The sequence below is a fragment of the Coregonus lavaretus genome (assembly GCF_964263955.1).
Source record: "Coregonus lavaretus genome assembly, chromosome: 3".
In the NCBI taxonomy this organism is placed as follows: Eukaryota; Metazoa; Chordata; class Actinopteri; order Salmoniformes; family Salmonidae; genus Coregonus; species Coregonus lavaretus.
The window spans coordinates 11,179,838-11,196,389 of NC_139990.1; the positions used below are offsets into that span (position 1 = coordinate 11,179,838).

The 16,552-nt window shown below is 42.6% G+C and overlaps 1 protein-coding gene across 1 annotated transcript; it reads right to left on the reverse strand.

Annotated features, from left to right (window-relative positions):
• Positions 1–3,671: 3,671 nt before the first annotated feature.
• fkbp9 (FKBP prolyl isomerase 9) lies at positions 3,672–16,320 on the reverse strand. The gene is made up of 10 exons (XM_084157521.1): positions 15,963–16,320; positions 15,046–15,191; positions 12,546–12,735; positions 9,121–9,266; positions 8,648–8,837; positions 8,100–8,245; positions 7,756–7,945; positions 6,029–6,174; positions 5,739–5,902; positions 3,672–5,315 (listed from the first exon to the last, which is right to left on the reverse strand). Exons 1-10 carry the CDS (start codon positions 16,169–16,171, stop codon positions 5,139–5,141), a joined length of 1,704 nt encoding a protein of 567 aa, XP_084013647.1. The 5' UTR covers positions 16,172–16,320; the 3' UTR covers positions 3,672–5,138.
• Between the last annotated feature and the right edge of the window lie 232 nt (positions 16,321–16,552).

The window sequence follows — 16,552 nt, forward strand, 5'->3', positions numbered from 1 at the left end:
TGCAAGATCAGTTAGGCCCAGTGGGAGCAGTGATAGTTCAGATTTTAGTAGCAGCTCTTGTAGCGCTGTGTGTGATGTTTTGCTTTTGTACTTTGTTATTGACTTTTGTGAAGGCTATGATATTGAGATGGGTTGGAGTTGTGATGCCTGGAGACAACACTCAGATGCCGTTGTTAACTGTTACTGATCTAGATGGGGATAAACAAGTGGGACTGGATGGAGTATTGATGGATAGATATCCATTTTGAATATCTGATTGTTCGATCATTTTTCACATTTCTTTGCATATTATTGTGATATTTAGTATTTTCTTATGAATCAAAGGGGGGAAATGGAATGTGATTCATTTTATATATCATTTTATATATCATTTTTGATATTGATGTTTTAATTTGCATGTGTTGCTTTGCAAAAGATACTGGTTGGTGTTTTCTTTTCTTCCAGAAGCATAGGGGAATGTGTAGAGTGGGATTCAAATACTCAAACATGGACAATATGAATGGACTGGAGAAAGTTGAACAAGGAAGGTGTGGAAATGTTCAGATTCCATCATTGACGTTGCATTGAAAGTCGACACTGCTGAGGAGCTGCAGTGTAGTGGACTACATTCCAGTGTTTGCACTGATATGAATACATATCTGCATGTGTAATACATAATTTGTGTCATATTCTTTCTGAATTAATTTTTTGAAGAATGATGTTTTCTGTGGTTGGGTACATGTGGGGACCTCAGATGTTTTTGTTTTTTTCGTGGATGCTTAGGGATATTGGGTCTAGGCAGGGACAGAGAGAATCCACAGGAGTGTCCGATGGGTCGACCAGCCTGAATGTGGATGGGTTTTTGATTGTATTTTGTTTTCTGAGGTTTTCATGTGTATTCAATTGCATCATAGCTTAAAATGCATTGATAAAGATTTATAAATTGATCTGGAGTACTTAGGTGGTCGCCTGGGGCAGAGGGGCCGTGAGAGAATTTTCCTGTCTTGATTGATTGATGGATATTTGGAATGAAAGCTGCCAGACAGGTTTTTCGCTCTCACACTCCATGAAAATGTGTCTACACAAAAATGTGTTTACTCTCCATAAATTGTGTTTTATTACTCAAGAAGCCTGATGTAATAAAAATTGTTATTTGTCATAATCCTATTCTTTTTGTTTTCGAGACTTAATTAGTCTCGAAGGGGGGAAATACAGTGGGGGGAAAAAGTATTTAGTCAGCCACCAATTGTGCAAGTTCTCCCACTTAAAAAGATGAGAGAGGCCTGTAATTTTCATCATAGGTACACGTCAACTATGACAGACAATTTGAGAGAAAAAAATTACAGAAAATCACATTGTAGGATTTTTCATGAATTTATTTGCAAATTATGGTGGAAAATAAGTATTTGGTCACCTACAAACAAGCAAGATTTCTGGCTCTCACAGACCTGTAACAACTTCTTTAAGAGGCTTCTCTGTCCTCCACTCGTTACCTGTATTAATGGCACCTGTTTGAACTTGTTATCAGTATAAAAGACACCTGTCCACAACCTCAAACAGTCACACTCCAAACTCCACTATGGCCAAGACCAAAGAGCTGTCAAAGGACACCAGAAACAAAATTGTAGACCTGCACCAGGCTGTGAAGACTGAATCTGCAATAGGTAAGCAGCTTGGTTTGAAGAAATCAAATGTGGGAGCAATTATTAGGAAATGGAAGACATACAAGACCACTGATAATCTCCCTCGATCTGGGGCTCCACGCAAGAACTCACCCCGTGGGGTCAAAATGATCACAAGAACGGTGAGCAAAAATCCCAGAACCACACGGGATAGTGAATGACCTGCAGAGAGCTGGGACCAAAGTAACAAAGCCTACCATCAGTAACACACTACGCCGCCAGGGACTCAAATCCTGCAGTGCCAGACGTGTCCCCCTGCTTAAGCCAGTACATGTCCAGGCCCGTCTGAAGTTTGCTAGAGTGCATTTGGATGATCCAGAAGAGGATTGGGAGAATGTCATATGGTCAGATGAAACCAAAATATAACTTTTTGGTAAAAACTCAACTCGTCGTGTTTGGAGGACAAAGAATGCTGAGTTGCATCCAAAGAACACCATACCTACTGTGAAGCATGGGGGTGGAAACGTCATGCTTTGGGGCTGTTTTTCTGCAAAGGGACCAGGACGACTGATCCGTGTAAAGGAAAGAATGAATGGGGCCATGTATCGTGAGATATTGAGTGAAAACCTCCTTCCATCAGCAAGGGCATTGAAGATGAAACGTGGCTGGGTCTTTCAGCATGACAATGATCCCAAACACACCGTCCGGGCAACGAAGGAGTGGCTTCGTAAGAAGCATTTCAAGGTCCTGGAGTGGCCTAGCCAGTCTCCAGATCTCAATCCCATAGAAAATCTTTGGAGGGAGTTGAAAGTCCATGTTGCCCAGCGACAGCCCCAAAACATCACTGCTCTAGAGGAGATCTGCATGGAGGAATGGGCCAAAATACCAGCAACAGTGTGTGAAAACCTTGTGAAGACTTACAGAAAACGTTTGACCTGTGTCATTGCCAACAAAGGGTATATAACAAAGTATTGAGAAACTTTTGTTATTGACCAAATACTTATTTTCCACCATAATTTGCAAATAAATTCATAAAAAATCCTACAATGTGATTTTCCTCAAAAAATTATAATTTTGTCTGTCATAGTTGACGTGTACCTATGATGAAAATTACAGGCCTCTCTCATCTTTTTAAGTGGGAGAACTTGCACAATTGGTGGCTGACTAAATACTTTTTTTCCCCACTGTATGTAGTATCTGAACAATTTATAATTTTGGCTGAGGTTTGCAAATGGTGTGTTAGATTAACTTTACTCTGCTTTGCTGAAATATCTGGAAAGCATTACTATAGGGGCCCCCTGAAACAGAGGACACTTGGATATGTGGAGGCCAGGGATTGGTCTATCCAAAACACCCATCTTATGTTACATAGGATATATACCAGGTTTTGAACAAAGGACGGGGAGAATAATCATATTTGAGATTGGGTTAGTTGTTCTCCAGATTCTGCAGAAATCTGTAAATTGATGCTGAAATCCTTGATGTAATAAAAGTTATAATCAAGTACAGTGTCAGCGGATTCCTTGTCATCACAGCATATCAGCATCGTTGTTTCGACACCACAAAAGCAACAGTGTAATGTTCGGAATCAGTCTTATGTTAGGTGAACTGTTGGACACACCTTTGGTCTAATAATTTTCACATCTCCTAACTGTTCCCTTTCAATTGCTACCATGGTTATATATATGCTTTCCATATTTATTTTGTAAGAAACATTTCAATTTCGCCCTAACCATATAGGCCAATAAACATGGATATGCCTCGGCCCTAAACTATGTGCGTGCACGTGCAGGCGGGCTTGCGTGAAAGACTCCAAGGTTGTTATACATTCCAAACTTAGAAAAATACGGTTTCTGTTCTGGTGTTTCTGTTCTTGTTTCGTATCTTCACTTCAAACCGGCAGTTTTTTCCCTCTCTCTCACTCCCTCTTTTTTTATCTCATTATTCCTCCGTTCTCCCTCCCTTCCTGTTCCCCCCTGGCTGTTTTATCTTTTATTCCGGCCACGCATTTCCCACCATATGCAAGCCACACACACATTGTACCTAAAGAGAGACAGACAGGTCTTGTTGGAATGTGCATTTATTCAAATGCACCTTAGAAACGTCACACATTTACAGCATTATCATTAATTACTCTCACCAAACAGAGGCATCAGATATAAAACAAACTCAACTGTTGTAAACACACACACGTACGCAGCTCACACACCTCACCAACGCCGGTGCAGGTGAGATGTGTGCGTGTGCAGAGCATAGCGTAATTGGAACACAATCTATTGGTGGAAAAACAATGTGAACTACCTGATAGTGGCACTAACATGTAGGTAAATGTTGCATAGGAGACACAGTGTTGTGAGTGGGCAGCTGAATGTCTACAGATGTGTAGTACTGTACTGTGATTGGCTTAGACAGCAGAGAATACAGGAAGTGTTTGTACACATGAAAACAAGGAATAGAAACAGTTTTAGCACCTGAATCATCGGCAAACCTTTACTAAAACACACACATTAGCTGGATAGTACAAATTTCCATAGATGGTACTGTATAAACAATTCTGCAATCACCTAACTGTGCATCTATCATGGTGTTTGTTATTCCAATAAATAACAGTATTTTAATAGTACTGTAATTGTGCTCTATAAGATATGTTGGTAAAGAGTTATGGCAGTTTGTGATGTTGGTGGGACAGAAGATTTTAAATTAAAACAGTTTGACTGGAGATAGAACAATGACTTACTATTAAACATGAGGGATAGGAGATCCATGGATCATCTTTAAAAAGTAGAGAGTTTATATCACATAAAAAATTGTCAGGCACTTCTCTCACAGATGATAAACGTATTAAAAAAGGCAACACCGACAAAATAAAAAAAACACCATCTGAACAGTAACTCAATTATAAAAGAATAAACAAATCAGTGATGCCAGAGAAGGTGAACAAAGGTACATCATCATCAACAACAGAAACAGGTCAGGCTCCTCTAATAAAATGTGTCCTCCAGTAACGTTACTCTCAACAGCACACATTTTTGTTGTAGCCCTGGATAAACTCACCATATTAAACTCATCCAGGGCTTGATGATTAGTTGACACATTGTATCAGATGAGTTTGTCCAAGGCTTCAACAAAAATGTATGCTGTTGGGGGTACTTAAGGCCTGGAGTTTTGAAACACTGCTCTAATAACACAAACGTGGGACTTTGTCCCAATGCTCTTACATTGCTCATCTCCTCAAATGTTCTTCCTCATGCTTTCCTACTCTCCTCTCTCATTCCCTCCCCATGCCAACACCAGACTATTCTGGTCACAGAAGACTGGACAGGTCAAAGCTAACTAAAGCACCCTTTGATACTCACTCTTTGGTTTTCTCTAGACATCTGACCAGCTCTAATTCTATACATCTGACCCTGTGCCATCTCACCCCGCCACCCTCCAACAATATAATCCCTCTCACACACACACACACCCTCCTTGTCTTATATTGCCATCATATAAGCCCCCTCATACACACGCATACACACACACACCGCTCCTCTCTTATAGCTCGTCGTGTGTGGTCTCGTCGGCCTTCAGTTTGAACTCGTCCTCTGTGATCTTTCCGTCTCCATTACGGTCCTGGTTAGAAAACATGTTCTCGATGATGCGATATGCGTCGAACCCAGGTGCCAGACGGCCTTTACCCTCATTCACCTGACGCAGGATGTAGTCTGAGAACTGGACAGAGGGATGGGGGAGGGAGGGAGGGAGGGAGGGAAAGGGGTGGGTCGGTGTAGAGAGAGGCAGGGAGAATTGGGAATTTGTTAGTCAGTTGCCTCAGTTAATCAACTTGATTGTCTCCTCTCTTCCTGAACTGATCGAAATGAACTGGATGGGTGAAATACAAAACATATTCCTTCTGTAGGCTTCTCTTCCACCATATTTGCTTTCACTTGTCTTGTGTTTATAGATCAGTGCAGATGAAGGAGAGGAGACAATGAGAGGAGGCTATTTCAGACTACTGAGATGCAGCCATACGCTGTCCAGTTGTCTTCAATCAGAGCAGATGAAGGAGAGGAGGTGAGATGCAGGAGGATCCACAGTGTCATGTGTATGTCTATTAGTGTGTAGCTGAGGGCAGGGTTAAGCTGTGATGCGTACCTCTGAGGCCAACACCTGTAGGTCCTTGTCGGCGTCCATCTCAGTGAAGAGGTCAGCTGATACGTCCTCGTTCCAGATGAACATGTAGCCATCGGGAAGTCCCGCCTCCATCTCAATCATCTCAATGTCGAAGATCAGGACAGCACTGGCCGGCACTTCACCATCTATAACACACCATTGGACGTGAATGGGTTCATAACAGCTAGTGCACTAGTTTGTGTGTGTGCTTGTCTGTGCCTCTGTCTGTGTCTGTGTGTGTGTGTTTGTATGTGGGCGTGTGTGTAACTCACCCACTCCCCTCTCTCCGTAGCCCAGATGAGGAGGTATGACCAGGTGTCTTCTCTCTCCAACACACATCTCCTTCAGCCCCTCCTCCATCCCTGGAACCACCTGGTTGGCTCCCAGCACAATGTTATACGTCTTCCCATAGTTATACCTGGAGAGAGCAATAGTTACAGTGGGGAGAACAAGTATTTGATACACTGCCGATTTTGCAGGTTTTCCTACCTACAAAGCATGTAGAGGTCTGTAATTTTTATCATAGGTACACTTCAACTGTGAGAGACTGAATCTAAAACAAAAATCCAGAAAATCACATTGTATGATTAAGTAATTAATTTGCATTTTATTGCATGACATAAGTATTTGATACATCAGAAAAGCAGAACTTAATATTTGGTACAGAAACCTTTGTTTGCAATTACAGAGATCATACGTTTCCTGTAGGTCTTGACCAGGTTTACACACACTGCAACAGGGATTTTGGCCCACTCCTCCATACAGACCTTCTCCAGATCCTTCAGGTTTCGGGGCTGTCGCTGGGCAATACGGACTTTCAGCTCCCTCCAAAGATTTTCTATTGGGTTCTGGTCTGGAGACTGGCTAGGCCACTCCAGGACCTTGAGATGCTTCTTACAGAGCCACTCCTTAGTTGCCCTGGCTGTGTGTTTCGGGTCGTTGTCATGCTGGAAGACCCAGCCACGACCCATCTTCAATGCTCTTACTGAGGGAAGGAGGTTGTTGGCCAAGATCTCGCGATACATGGCCCCATCCATCCTCCCCTCAATACAGTGCAGTCGTCCTGTCCCCTTTGCAGAAAAGCTTCCCCAAAGAATGATGTTTCCACCTCCATGCTTCACGGTTGGGATGGTGTTCTTGGGGTTGTACTCATCCTTCTTCCTCCTCCAAACACGGCGAGTGGAGTTTAGACCAAAAAGCTCTATTTTTGTCTCATCAGACCACATGACCTTCTCCCATTCCTCCTCTGGATCATCCAGATGGTCATTGGCGAACTTCAGACGGGCCTGGACATGCGCTGGCTTGAGCAGGGAGACCTTGCGTGCACTGCAGGATTTTAATCCATGACGGTGTAGTGTGTTACTAATGGTTTTCTTTGAGACTGTGGTCCCAGCTCTCTTCAGATCATTGACCAGGTCCTGCCGTGTAGTTCTGGGCTGATCCTTCACCTTCCTCATGATCATTGATGCCCCACGAGGTGAGATATTGCATGGAGCCCCAGACCGAGGTTGATTGACCGTCATCTTGAACTTCTTCCATTTTCTAATAATTGCGCCAACAGTTGTTGCCTTCTCACCAAGCTGCTTGCCTATTGTCCTGTAGCCCATCCCAGCCTTGTGCAGGTCTGAGTGAAGAACAGGAGGGCTTCTTAAAGAAAAACTAACAGGTCTGTGAGAGCCGGAATTCTTACTGGTTGGTAGGTGATCAAATACTTATGTCATACAATAAAATGCAAATTCATTACTTAAAAATCATACAATGTGATTTTTTAGATTCCGTCTCTCACAGTTGAAGTGTACCTATGATAAAAATTACAGACCTCTACATGCTTTGTAAGTAGGAAAACCTGCAAAATCGGCAGTGTATAAAATACTTATTCTCCTCACTGTAGAAGTGTGTGTGTGTGTGTGTGTGTAGAAGTGTGTGTGTGTGTGTGTGTGTGTGTGTGTGTGTGTGTGTGTGTGTGTGTGTGTGTGTGTGTGTGTGTCTTCATACTCACGTGGAGTCGATGAAGGATCCATCCATGAGCGAAGCGTTGTAGTGGTATTTAACAAAGTCTCCTTTCTTAGCCAGCATCTCACACACCTCTGGTTTATAGTTGGTAGTGATCACCACTGTGTCTGATGGGTTGTGGAAATCTATGATATGGATATCAAACACCAAGACAGCAGAACCTGGGATCTTAGTACCTGGTGGGGGAGAGGAGGAGGAGGAGGGAAGGGAGAAAAAAGAGGAAGAGATGATGAAATCACCTTTCTATAAACGATGGTACACTGAAAACCTCAACACACACACACACACACACACACACACACACACAAACACACTATTTTATAAACATACCTGTGCCCTCCTCTCCGTATCCGAGGTGAGGTGGGATAGTGATGCGTCTTTTCTCTCCAATGCAGACTCCGATCAGACCCTCGTCCATCCCACCAATCACATAGCCCTTACCCACGTAGGTGTCATATGTATGGTTACGGGAGTAGCTGTGGAATACAACAGAGGACAATAATCATATGTACAGAATTAAATACGTTACAAACAGCTGCCAACACAAAACATTTGCCTACTCAGGAATTCTTCATTTGACATTTCTAAATCTAACTCTAAGTTCTAGATTCTAGATTCTACACCCTATTCAGTCTGAACTTACATTTACTAGTTTTCAAGTAAGATAAGAGTGCCATTTTTATTTTACTGTTTGGATTCATTCAGTAAATCTTGAGAAACTCGTTTGTCTATCTAGTTTAGTTTACGGTTCTACTGCCACCTTGAGGACAAAGAATTACAGATAAAGGGAAAACAATGCCCAAAGGCATAAGGAATCATTTTTTATATACACATTTATGAAGTCACACACACACACTCTCTGTCTCTCTCTTCCTCACCTGGAGTCGAAGAAGGTCCCATCCAGTAGTGATCCGTTATAGTGGTATCTGATGAAGTCCCCAGCAACACTCTTCCTGTGGCAGGGTTGAGGTATGTCCTGGTTGGTGATACTGACGCCGTCTTTAGGGTTATGGAGGTCTAGGAGGACTACATCAAATACCAGGGAGGCCTGCTGTGGGATATCACTACCTAGAGAGGGAGAGAGGGATGAGATGGAGGGATGGATGGAAAGAAGGGGAGGAGAGATTAGATAGGAGGGATACACTGATTACATCTCTAGGGTTATGGAAGTTCAGTAGGACCATGTCAAATACCAGGGATATCACTACCTAGAGAGAGAGAGAGAGAGATCAAGGGAAAGAGGGATCAAGGGAGAGAAGGTTACACTGATGATGCCATCTCTGGTCCAATAGTACTAGAGAGGCCTGGACTGGGATAACACTCAGAAAGAACTCCAGCAGCACCTACTAACCATCGCCGTTTGATCCGTATCCTAGCGACGGGGGCATGGTGATGATGCGTTTCTCCCCGACACACATGCCCAGAAGCCCCTGATCCATGCCAGCGATCAGCCAGCCAATCCCCACGTAGGTGTCATAGGTACGCATACGGGTGTGGCTACAGGAGAGGGAGAGGGGGAAAGAGAGGTGAAGGGAGAGAGGAGGGAAATGGGGAGAGAATGAGAAAATACTTATTAGAGGACTACAAACACAGCAGACATTTATTCATTGGAAATCGTCCAAATGTAACCCTCCTCTCCTCTATCATCTCCCTCCTTGCAGGGCCTCTCTTCATCCCTCTCCCTGTGTGTAGATGTCTTAGTAGTGTGTAGTGTGTGTTAGTAGTGTGTAGTGTGTAGTGTGTGTTAGTAGTTGTAGTGTGTGTTTGTAGTGTGTGTTAGTAGTGTGTAGTGTGTGTTAGTAGTGTGTAGTGTGTGTTAGTAGTGTGTAGTGTGTGTTAGTAGTTGTAGTGTGAGTTAGTAGTGTGTAGTGTGTGTTAGTAGTTGTAGTGTGAGTTAGTAGTGTGTAGTGTGTGTTAGTAGTTGTAGTGTGTGTTAGTAGTGTGTAGTGTGTGTTAGTTGTTGTAGTGTGTGTTAGTAGTGTGTAGTGTGTGTTAGTAGTTGTAGTGTGTTAGCAGTTGTAGTGTGTGTTAGTAGTGTGTAGTGTGTGTTAGTTGTTGTAGTGTGTTAGCAGTTGTAGTGTGTGTTAGTAGTGTGTAGTGTGTGTTAGTAGTGTGTAGTGTGTGTTAGTAGTTGTAGTGTGTGTTAGTAGTGTGTAGTGTGTGTTAGTAGTGTGTAGTGTGTGTTAGTAGTGTGTAGTGTGTGTTAGTAGTTGTAGTGTGTGTTAGTAGTGTGTAGTGTGTGTTAGTAGTGTGTAGTGTGTGTTAGTAGTGTGTGTTAGTGGTTGTAGTGTGTGTTAGTAGTGTGTGTTAGTGGTTGTAGTGTGTGTTAGTAGTTGTAGTGTGTGTTAGTAGTGTGTAGTGTGTGTTAGAAGTGTGTAGTGTGTGTAGTGTGTGTTAGTAGTGTGTAGTGTGTGTAGTGTGTGTTAGTAGTGTGTAGTGTGTTAGAAGTGTGTAGTGTGTGTTAGTAGTGTGTAGTGTGTGTTAGTAGTGTGTAGTGTGTGTTAGTAGTTGTAGTGTGTGTTAGTAGTGTGTAGTGTGTGTTAGTAGTGTGTAGTGTGTGTTAGTAGTTGTAGTGTGTGTTAGTAGTGTGTAGTGTGTGTTAGTAATTGTAGTGTGTGTTAGTAGTGTGTGTTAGTAGTGTGTAGTGTGTAGTGTGTGTTAGTAGTTGTAGTGTGTGTTAGTAGTTGTAGTGTGTGTTAGTAGTGTGTGTAGTGTGTGTTAGTTGCTGTAGTGTGTGTTAGTAGTGTGTAGTGTGTGTTAGTAGTTGTAGTGTGTTAGCAGTTGTAGTGTGTGTTAGTAGTGTGTAGTGTGTGTTAGTAGTGTGTAGTGTGTGTTAGTAGTGTGTAGTGTGTGTAGTGTGTGTTAGTAGTGTGTAGTGTGTGTTAGTAGTTGTAGTGTGTGTTAGTAGTGTGTAGTGTGTGTTAGTAGTTGTAGTGTGTGTTAGTAGTGTGTAGTGTGTGTTAGTAGTGTGTAGTGTGTGTTAGTGGTTGTAGTGTGTGTTAGTAGTGTGTAGTGTGTGTTAGTAGTGTGTAGTGTGTGTTAGTGGTTGTAGTGTGTGTTAGTAGTGTGTAGTGTGTGTTAGTAGTGTGTAGTGTGTGTTAGTAGTGTGTAGTGTGCGTTAGTAGTGTGTAGTGTGTGTTAGTAGTTGTAGTGTGTTAGCAGTTGTAGTGTGTAGTGTGTGTTAGTAGTGTGTAGTGTGTGTTAGTAGTGTGTAGTGTGTGTTAGTAGTGTGTAGTGTGTGTTAGAAGTGTGTAGTGTGTGTTAGTAGTGTGTAGTGTGTGTTAGTAGTTGTAGTGTGTGTTAGTAGTTGTAGTGTGTGTTAGTAGTGTGTAGTGTGTGTTAGTAGTGTGTGTTAGTAGTTGTAGTGTGTGTTAGTAGTTGTAGTGTGTGTTAGTAGTTGTAGTGTGTGTTAGTAGTGTGTAGTGTGTGTTAGAAGTGTGTAGTGTGTGTTAGTAGTGTGTAGTGTGTGTTAGTAGTGTGTAGTGTGTGTTAGTAGTGTGTAGTGTGTGTTAGTAGTGTGTAGTGTGTGTTAGTAGTGTGTAGTGTGTGTTAGTAGTGTGTAGTGTGTGTTAGTAGTGTGTGTTAGTAGTTGTAGTGTGTGTTAGTAGTTGTAGTGTGTGTTAGTAGTTGTAGTGTGTGTTAGTAGTGTGTAGTGTGTGTTAGAAGTGTGTAGTGTGTGTTAGTAGTGTGTAGTGTGTGTTAGTAGTGTGTAGTGTGTGTTAGAAGTGTGTAGTGTGTGTTAGTAGTGTGTAGTGTGTGTTAGTAGTGTGTAGTGTGTGTTAGTAGTTGTAGTGTGTGTTAGTAGTTGTAGTGTGTGTTAGTAGTGTGTGTTAGTAGTTGTAGTGTGTGTTAGTAGTTGTAGTGTGTGTTAGTAGTTGTAGTGTGTGTTAGTAGTGTGTAGTGTGTGTTAGAAGTGTGTAGTGTGTGTAGTGTGTGTTAGTAGTGTGTAGTGTGTGTTAGAAGTGTGTAGTGTGTGTTAGTAGTGTGTAGTGTGTGTTAGTAGTGTGTAGTGTGTGTTAGAAGTGTGTAGTGTGTGTTAGTAGTGTGTAGTGTGTGTTAGTAGTGTGTAGTGTGTGTTAGTAGTTGTAGTGTGTGTTAGTAGTGTGTAGTGTGTGTTAGTAGTTGTAGTGTGTGTTAGTAGTGTGTAGTGTGTGTTAGTAGTTGTAGTGTGTGTTAGTAGTGTGTAGTGTGTGTTAGTAGTGTGTAGTGTGTGTTAGTAGTTGTAGTGTGTGTTAGTAGTTGTAGTGTGTGTTAGTAGTGTGTAGTGTGTGTTAGTAGTGTGTAGTGTGTGTGTTAGTAGTGTGTAGTGTGTGTTAGTAGTTGTAGTGTGTGTTAGTAGTGTGTAGTGTGTGTTAGTAGTGTGTGTTAGTAGTTGTAGTGTGTGTTAGTAGTGTGTAGTGTGTGTTAGTAGTGTGTAGTGTGTGTTAGTAGTGTGTGTTAGTAGTGTGTAGTGTGTGTTAGCAGTTGTAGTGTGTGTTAGTAGTGTGTAGTGTGTGTTAGTAGTTGTAGTGTGTGTTAGTAGTGTGTAGTGTGTGTTAGTAGTGTGTAGTGTGTGTTAGTAGTTGTAGTGTGTGTTAGTAGTTGTAGTGTGTGTTAGTAGTGTGTAGTGTGTGTTAGTAGTGTGTAGTGTGTGTTAGTAGTGTGTGTTAGTAGTGTGTAGTGTGTGTAGTGTGTGTTAGTAGTTGTAGTGTGTGTTAGTAGTGTGTAGTGTGTGTTAGTAGTGTGTAGTGTGTGTTAGTTGTGGTTTGTTCATTGACAACTTATCTCATGTCTCACCTGGAGTCGAACAATGTTCCGTCCAGCAGTGTTCCGTTGTAATGGTAACGTACGTAGTCCGACACCTCTACCTTCCTAGAGCAGTTCTCAGGGGTGTAGTAGGTCTTAATCTGAACCCCATCGTCAGGGTTCCACACGTCCAACAACAGAACATCAAAATGGAGGATCGCGTCTGAAGGGATGACATCACCTGGAGGAGTAAGGGAGGATGACATTAGTTACACTCGTTCATTCTCTCATCCTGTCTCTCTCCACTTTCTTTCTCTCATTGTTAGACTAGACAGATGAACATGGAATTATCTCTTTGAAGAAGGCAATTAATCAGAGATTATAAACCATATAGGCCACAGACATTGTCATGAGGGAGGGAAGATGAGAGGAGGGGAAGAGGAAGGGAGGAGGGGAGAAGGAGGGGTAGGGAAGTTGAGGGTGGCTGTGATTAAATCCATACTGGTGAGTTGGCAGTTGTACTCTCTGCTGGCAGAGACTGTGGCCATGTCCGAATAACCCATCCTAGTGTACTACATACTTAAACTGCATACTCATTTCGGTGTTTGATCTAGTAGAATTCACTCGTCTTTTCCGACTCAGGTGTTTGTCAACAGCTGATAATTAGATAAATTGACGTGCTGTACTAAAAGGAAAGAATGGCGGGAGTCAACGCCATCACGCATTAGATGACGCATTCGGAGTACTATTTTTGAAATTTCACATACTATAACACTATCTGTTTTTAGTATGCTAGTATGGGTATTCGGACACGGCCTGTTTCTCCCTCCATCTCCCTGACACACTCTTCCTTTCTCCCTCTCTTTTCCACATACAAATCTATAAAGTAGACACCTACATTTATCTGTCCATACATGCCACCCCCTCTCTCTCTTTCTCTCTTCCTTTCTCTCTCTCTATCTCACTTGCTCTCTCTCTCTTTACCAGTCTCTACATGCCAAGTAAGGCCACACATTCCTGTTTTAATCTCACCTCATGTAAAATCAACCAGTCTGCTTGGTGACCTCTTTATTCATACTAACACACACTAATACACACACACTCATTTCGGTGTTTGATCTAGTAGAATTCACTCGTCTTTTCCGACTCAGGTGTTTGTCAACAGCTGATAATTAGATAAATTGACGCACTGTACTAAAATGAAAGAATGGCGGGAGTCAACGCCATCACGCATTAGATGACGCATTCGGAGTACTATTTTTGAAATTTTGAGGAAGGCCCTCAAAATTGTCATAGACTCCAGCCACCCCTAGTAATAGACTGTTCTCTCTGCTACCGCACGGCAAGCGGTACCGGAGTGCCAAGTCTAGGTCCAAAAGACTTCTCAACAGCTTCTACCCCCAAGCCATAAGACTCCTGAACAGCTAATCATGGCTACCCGGACTATTTGCACTGCCCCCCCACCCCATCCTTTTTACGCTGCTGCTACTCTGTTAATTATTTATGCATAGTCACTTTAACTCTACCCACATGTACATATTACTTCAACTACCTCAACTAGCCGGTGCCCCCGCACATTGACTCTGCACCGGTACCCCCCTGTATATATAGCCTCCCTACTGTTATTTTATTTTACTTCTGCTCTTTTTTTCTCAACACTTTTTTTTGTTGTTGTTTTATTTTTACTTTTTTTGTTAAAAATAAATGCACTGTTGGTTAAGGGCTGTAAGTAAGCATTTCACTGTAATGTCTGCACCTGTTGTATTCGGCGCATGTGACCAATAAAATTTGATTTGATTTGATTTGACACACACAAACTAATACACACACACACATACTAAAGCACAAACACACTCCTAATGCTGTGCATGTAACTGTGGGTAATGCCGGCAAAGCCACAGGTCTGGGCTGTGTTGTCTGTCTCACTGTGAATGAACGGCACTCCTACAACACTAAAGCAGAGTTCACCTCTATGTGTCAGTTCAAGAGGGTCAACAGATTAATCTGTCTACAATAAGGGTTTGTTCATGTCAAAACTCAGGCCACCATGCAGCGTACAGTAACATTAACAAGCAGCACTTCCTGGTCTGTGATGTCACTGTGACCTAATTTAACATAGACCACCCACTTCCTATCAAGCTTGCATTAATGCTTGGTGTTTATGAACACATCAGAACAGTAAACACCAGCTTCTACACACACACACACACAGACCTACAAACACACAAACACACACAGATCCAACCGCCCACACACACTGCTACCTGTGCAGCTGAGCTATTAATCAAACAGACAAGAGACAACAATGTATACAACCATGTTATAAGCTATGTTACAGGCTATGTTATAAACTATGTTATTAGCTATTTTTATGTTATACGCAAAACACACAGGTTACAGGTAGAACTGGTAAGTATAATATAGTTATTGATTGGTTATAGGGGAGGAGTTGAGATGTCTTTGCTCCCAAACCTCAATTATAAGCTAAAACTCCATTATAAACTGTATATTCATGTTATAAGCTATGTTATAAACTATGTTATGAGCTTACCGTATCCTTCCTTCCCATAGGCCAGTTGTGGGGGGATCTTGACCAGTCGTCTCTCGTTGACACACATACCCACCAGAGCTCTGTCCATCCCTTCAATCAGCTGCTTCTTACCCACATACACATTGTAGGTGCTGCTGCGATCATAGCTGCAATACACACACATTATGGGAGCTGCCAACATCTCAACCAAAATAAGACAGAAAGAAAGACAAGAAACAAGGAAAAAAACGTCATTCATTAATGTATTCATTCATGTATTCATTCACTCACTCACTTCACTGATTCACTCACTCTGTCATTCAGTCATGTATCTCTCTGTCCAGACAGTAGTACTTGGTTGGCTGTGGTGAGACTGTGGTTAACATGCCGCATCACTAGGCCTAGCCTACTACACTGGCCAACTGCGTCTCAGTACTGCCACGCACATTAACTAATGGGCCTACTGGTCTCCTTCTCCTTCTGCCCAAGGGTTTACATTAATGAATGTTTTTTACGTGATAACTCTGCTGGCCATGCGTGACATACACTCACACACCAGTAGGTTATAGGCTACCTGTGTGTGCACGCCCTAGAGCAGGACAGGAAGGCCTATATGTGTACATCCTTGCAGTATGTTAACGGGCCACATATTATCACCCAGTGTATTTAGTAGCAGAATATAACTGTTTTATCTGTATTATAAATATATTTTCAGTAAGTATTTAGTTCAGACTTGGAGACTGCAGGCAGTCTCTCTCTCTCTCTCCCTCTCTCAGTGAACGGGGGCTCTCTTTCTCGCTCTGCTTGCGTGGCTGTTTGGGCCGACCGCTAATAAAACGCACACTTTAGTTTATTGACGTGCACGCTACTCTCTGCAACGACAACAGCATGCAGGAACTACAGGAGTGGAGAAGAGTGGAAAATAAAAACTTTCTTACCTGGAGTCAAATTTCTTTCCATCGGGGAACATGCCGTTATAATGGTAACGGACATAATCCCCTACTTTCACGGCGCGCACGCACTGCTCCGGCACGAAAGTTTTCTCAATCACGATGTCATCTAACGGTACCGGAGGGGCGTCACAGGCGGCGAACGCCACCAGAACCGCCAGATATATCATCCCGTGCACGCACTGGTTCATCTTCATACGCCTCTCCTTTACCGACAAAAAGTAGGGTGGATAATAGTAACTTGTAATGGTTGTTATCGCTCTCTTTCTATTTTTCCCGGATTGTTCCGGTTCCTCTGGTCTTCTTCGTCCAGTTATTTTCTCCTTCCCTTGATCCCTGTCTGTTCGGGAATGGGAGGATTTGGGTACCACGTATGGCGCAGGCGCAGTAGCGCACAGCAGATGTGTAGACGTGGAAACGCCAAACCGAGGGCCTATAGTCACAGCTTGAGACCAAATAAACTACATCACCACCGCAAGACCCCCACAAGACCAACAAACACAAACTACTACTGTAGAATTGGCCTAGTTTCCATTCATTCACACATGTAGCCTATAGGCTACAGTCTATAGGGCTAT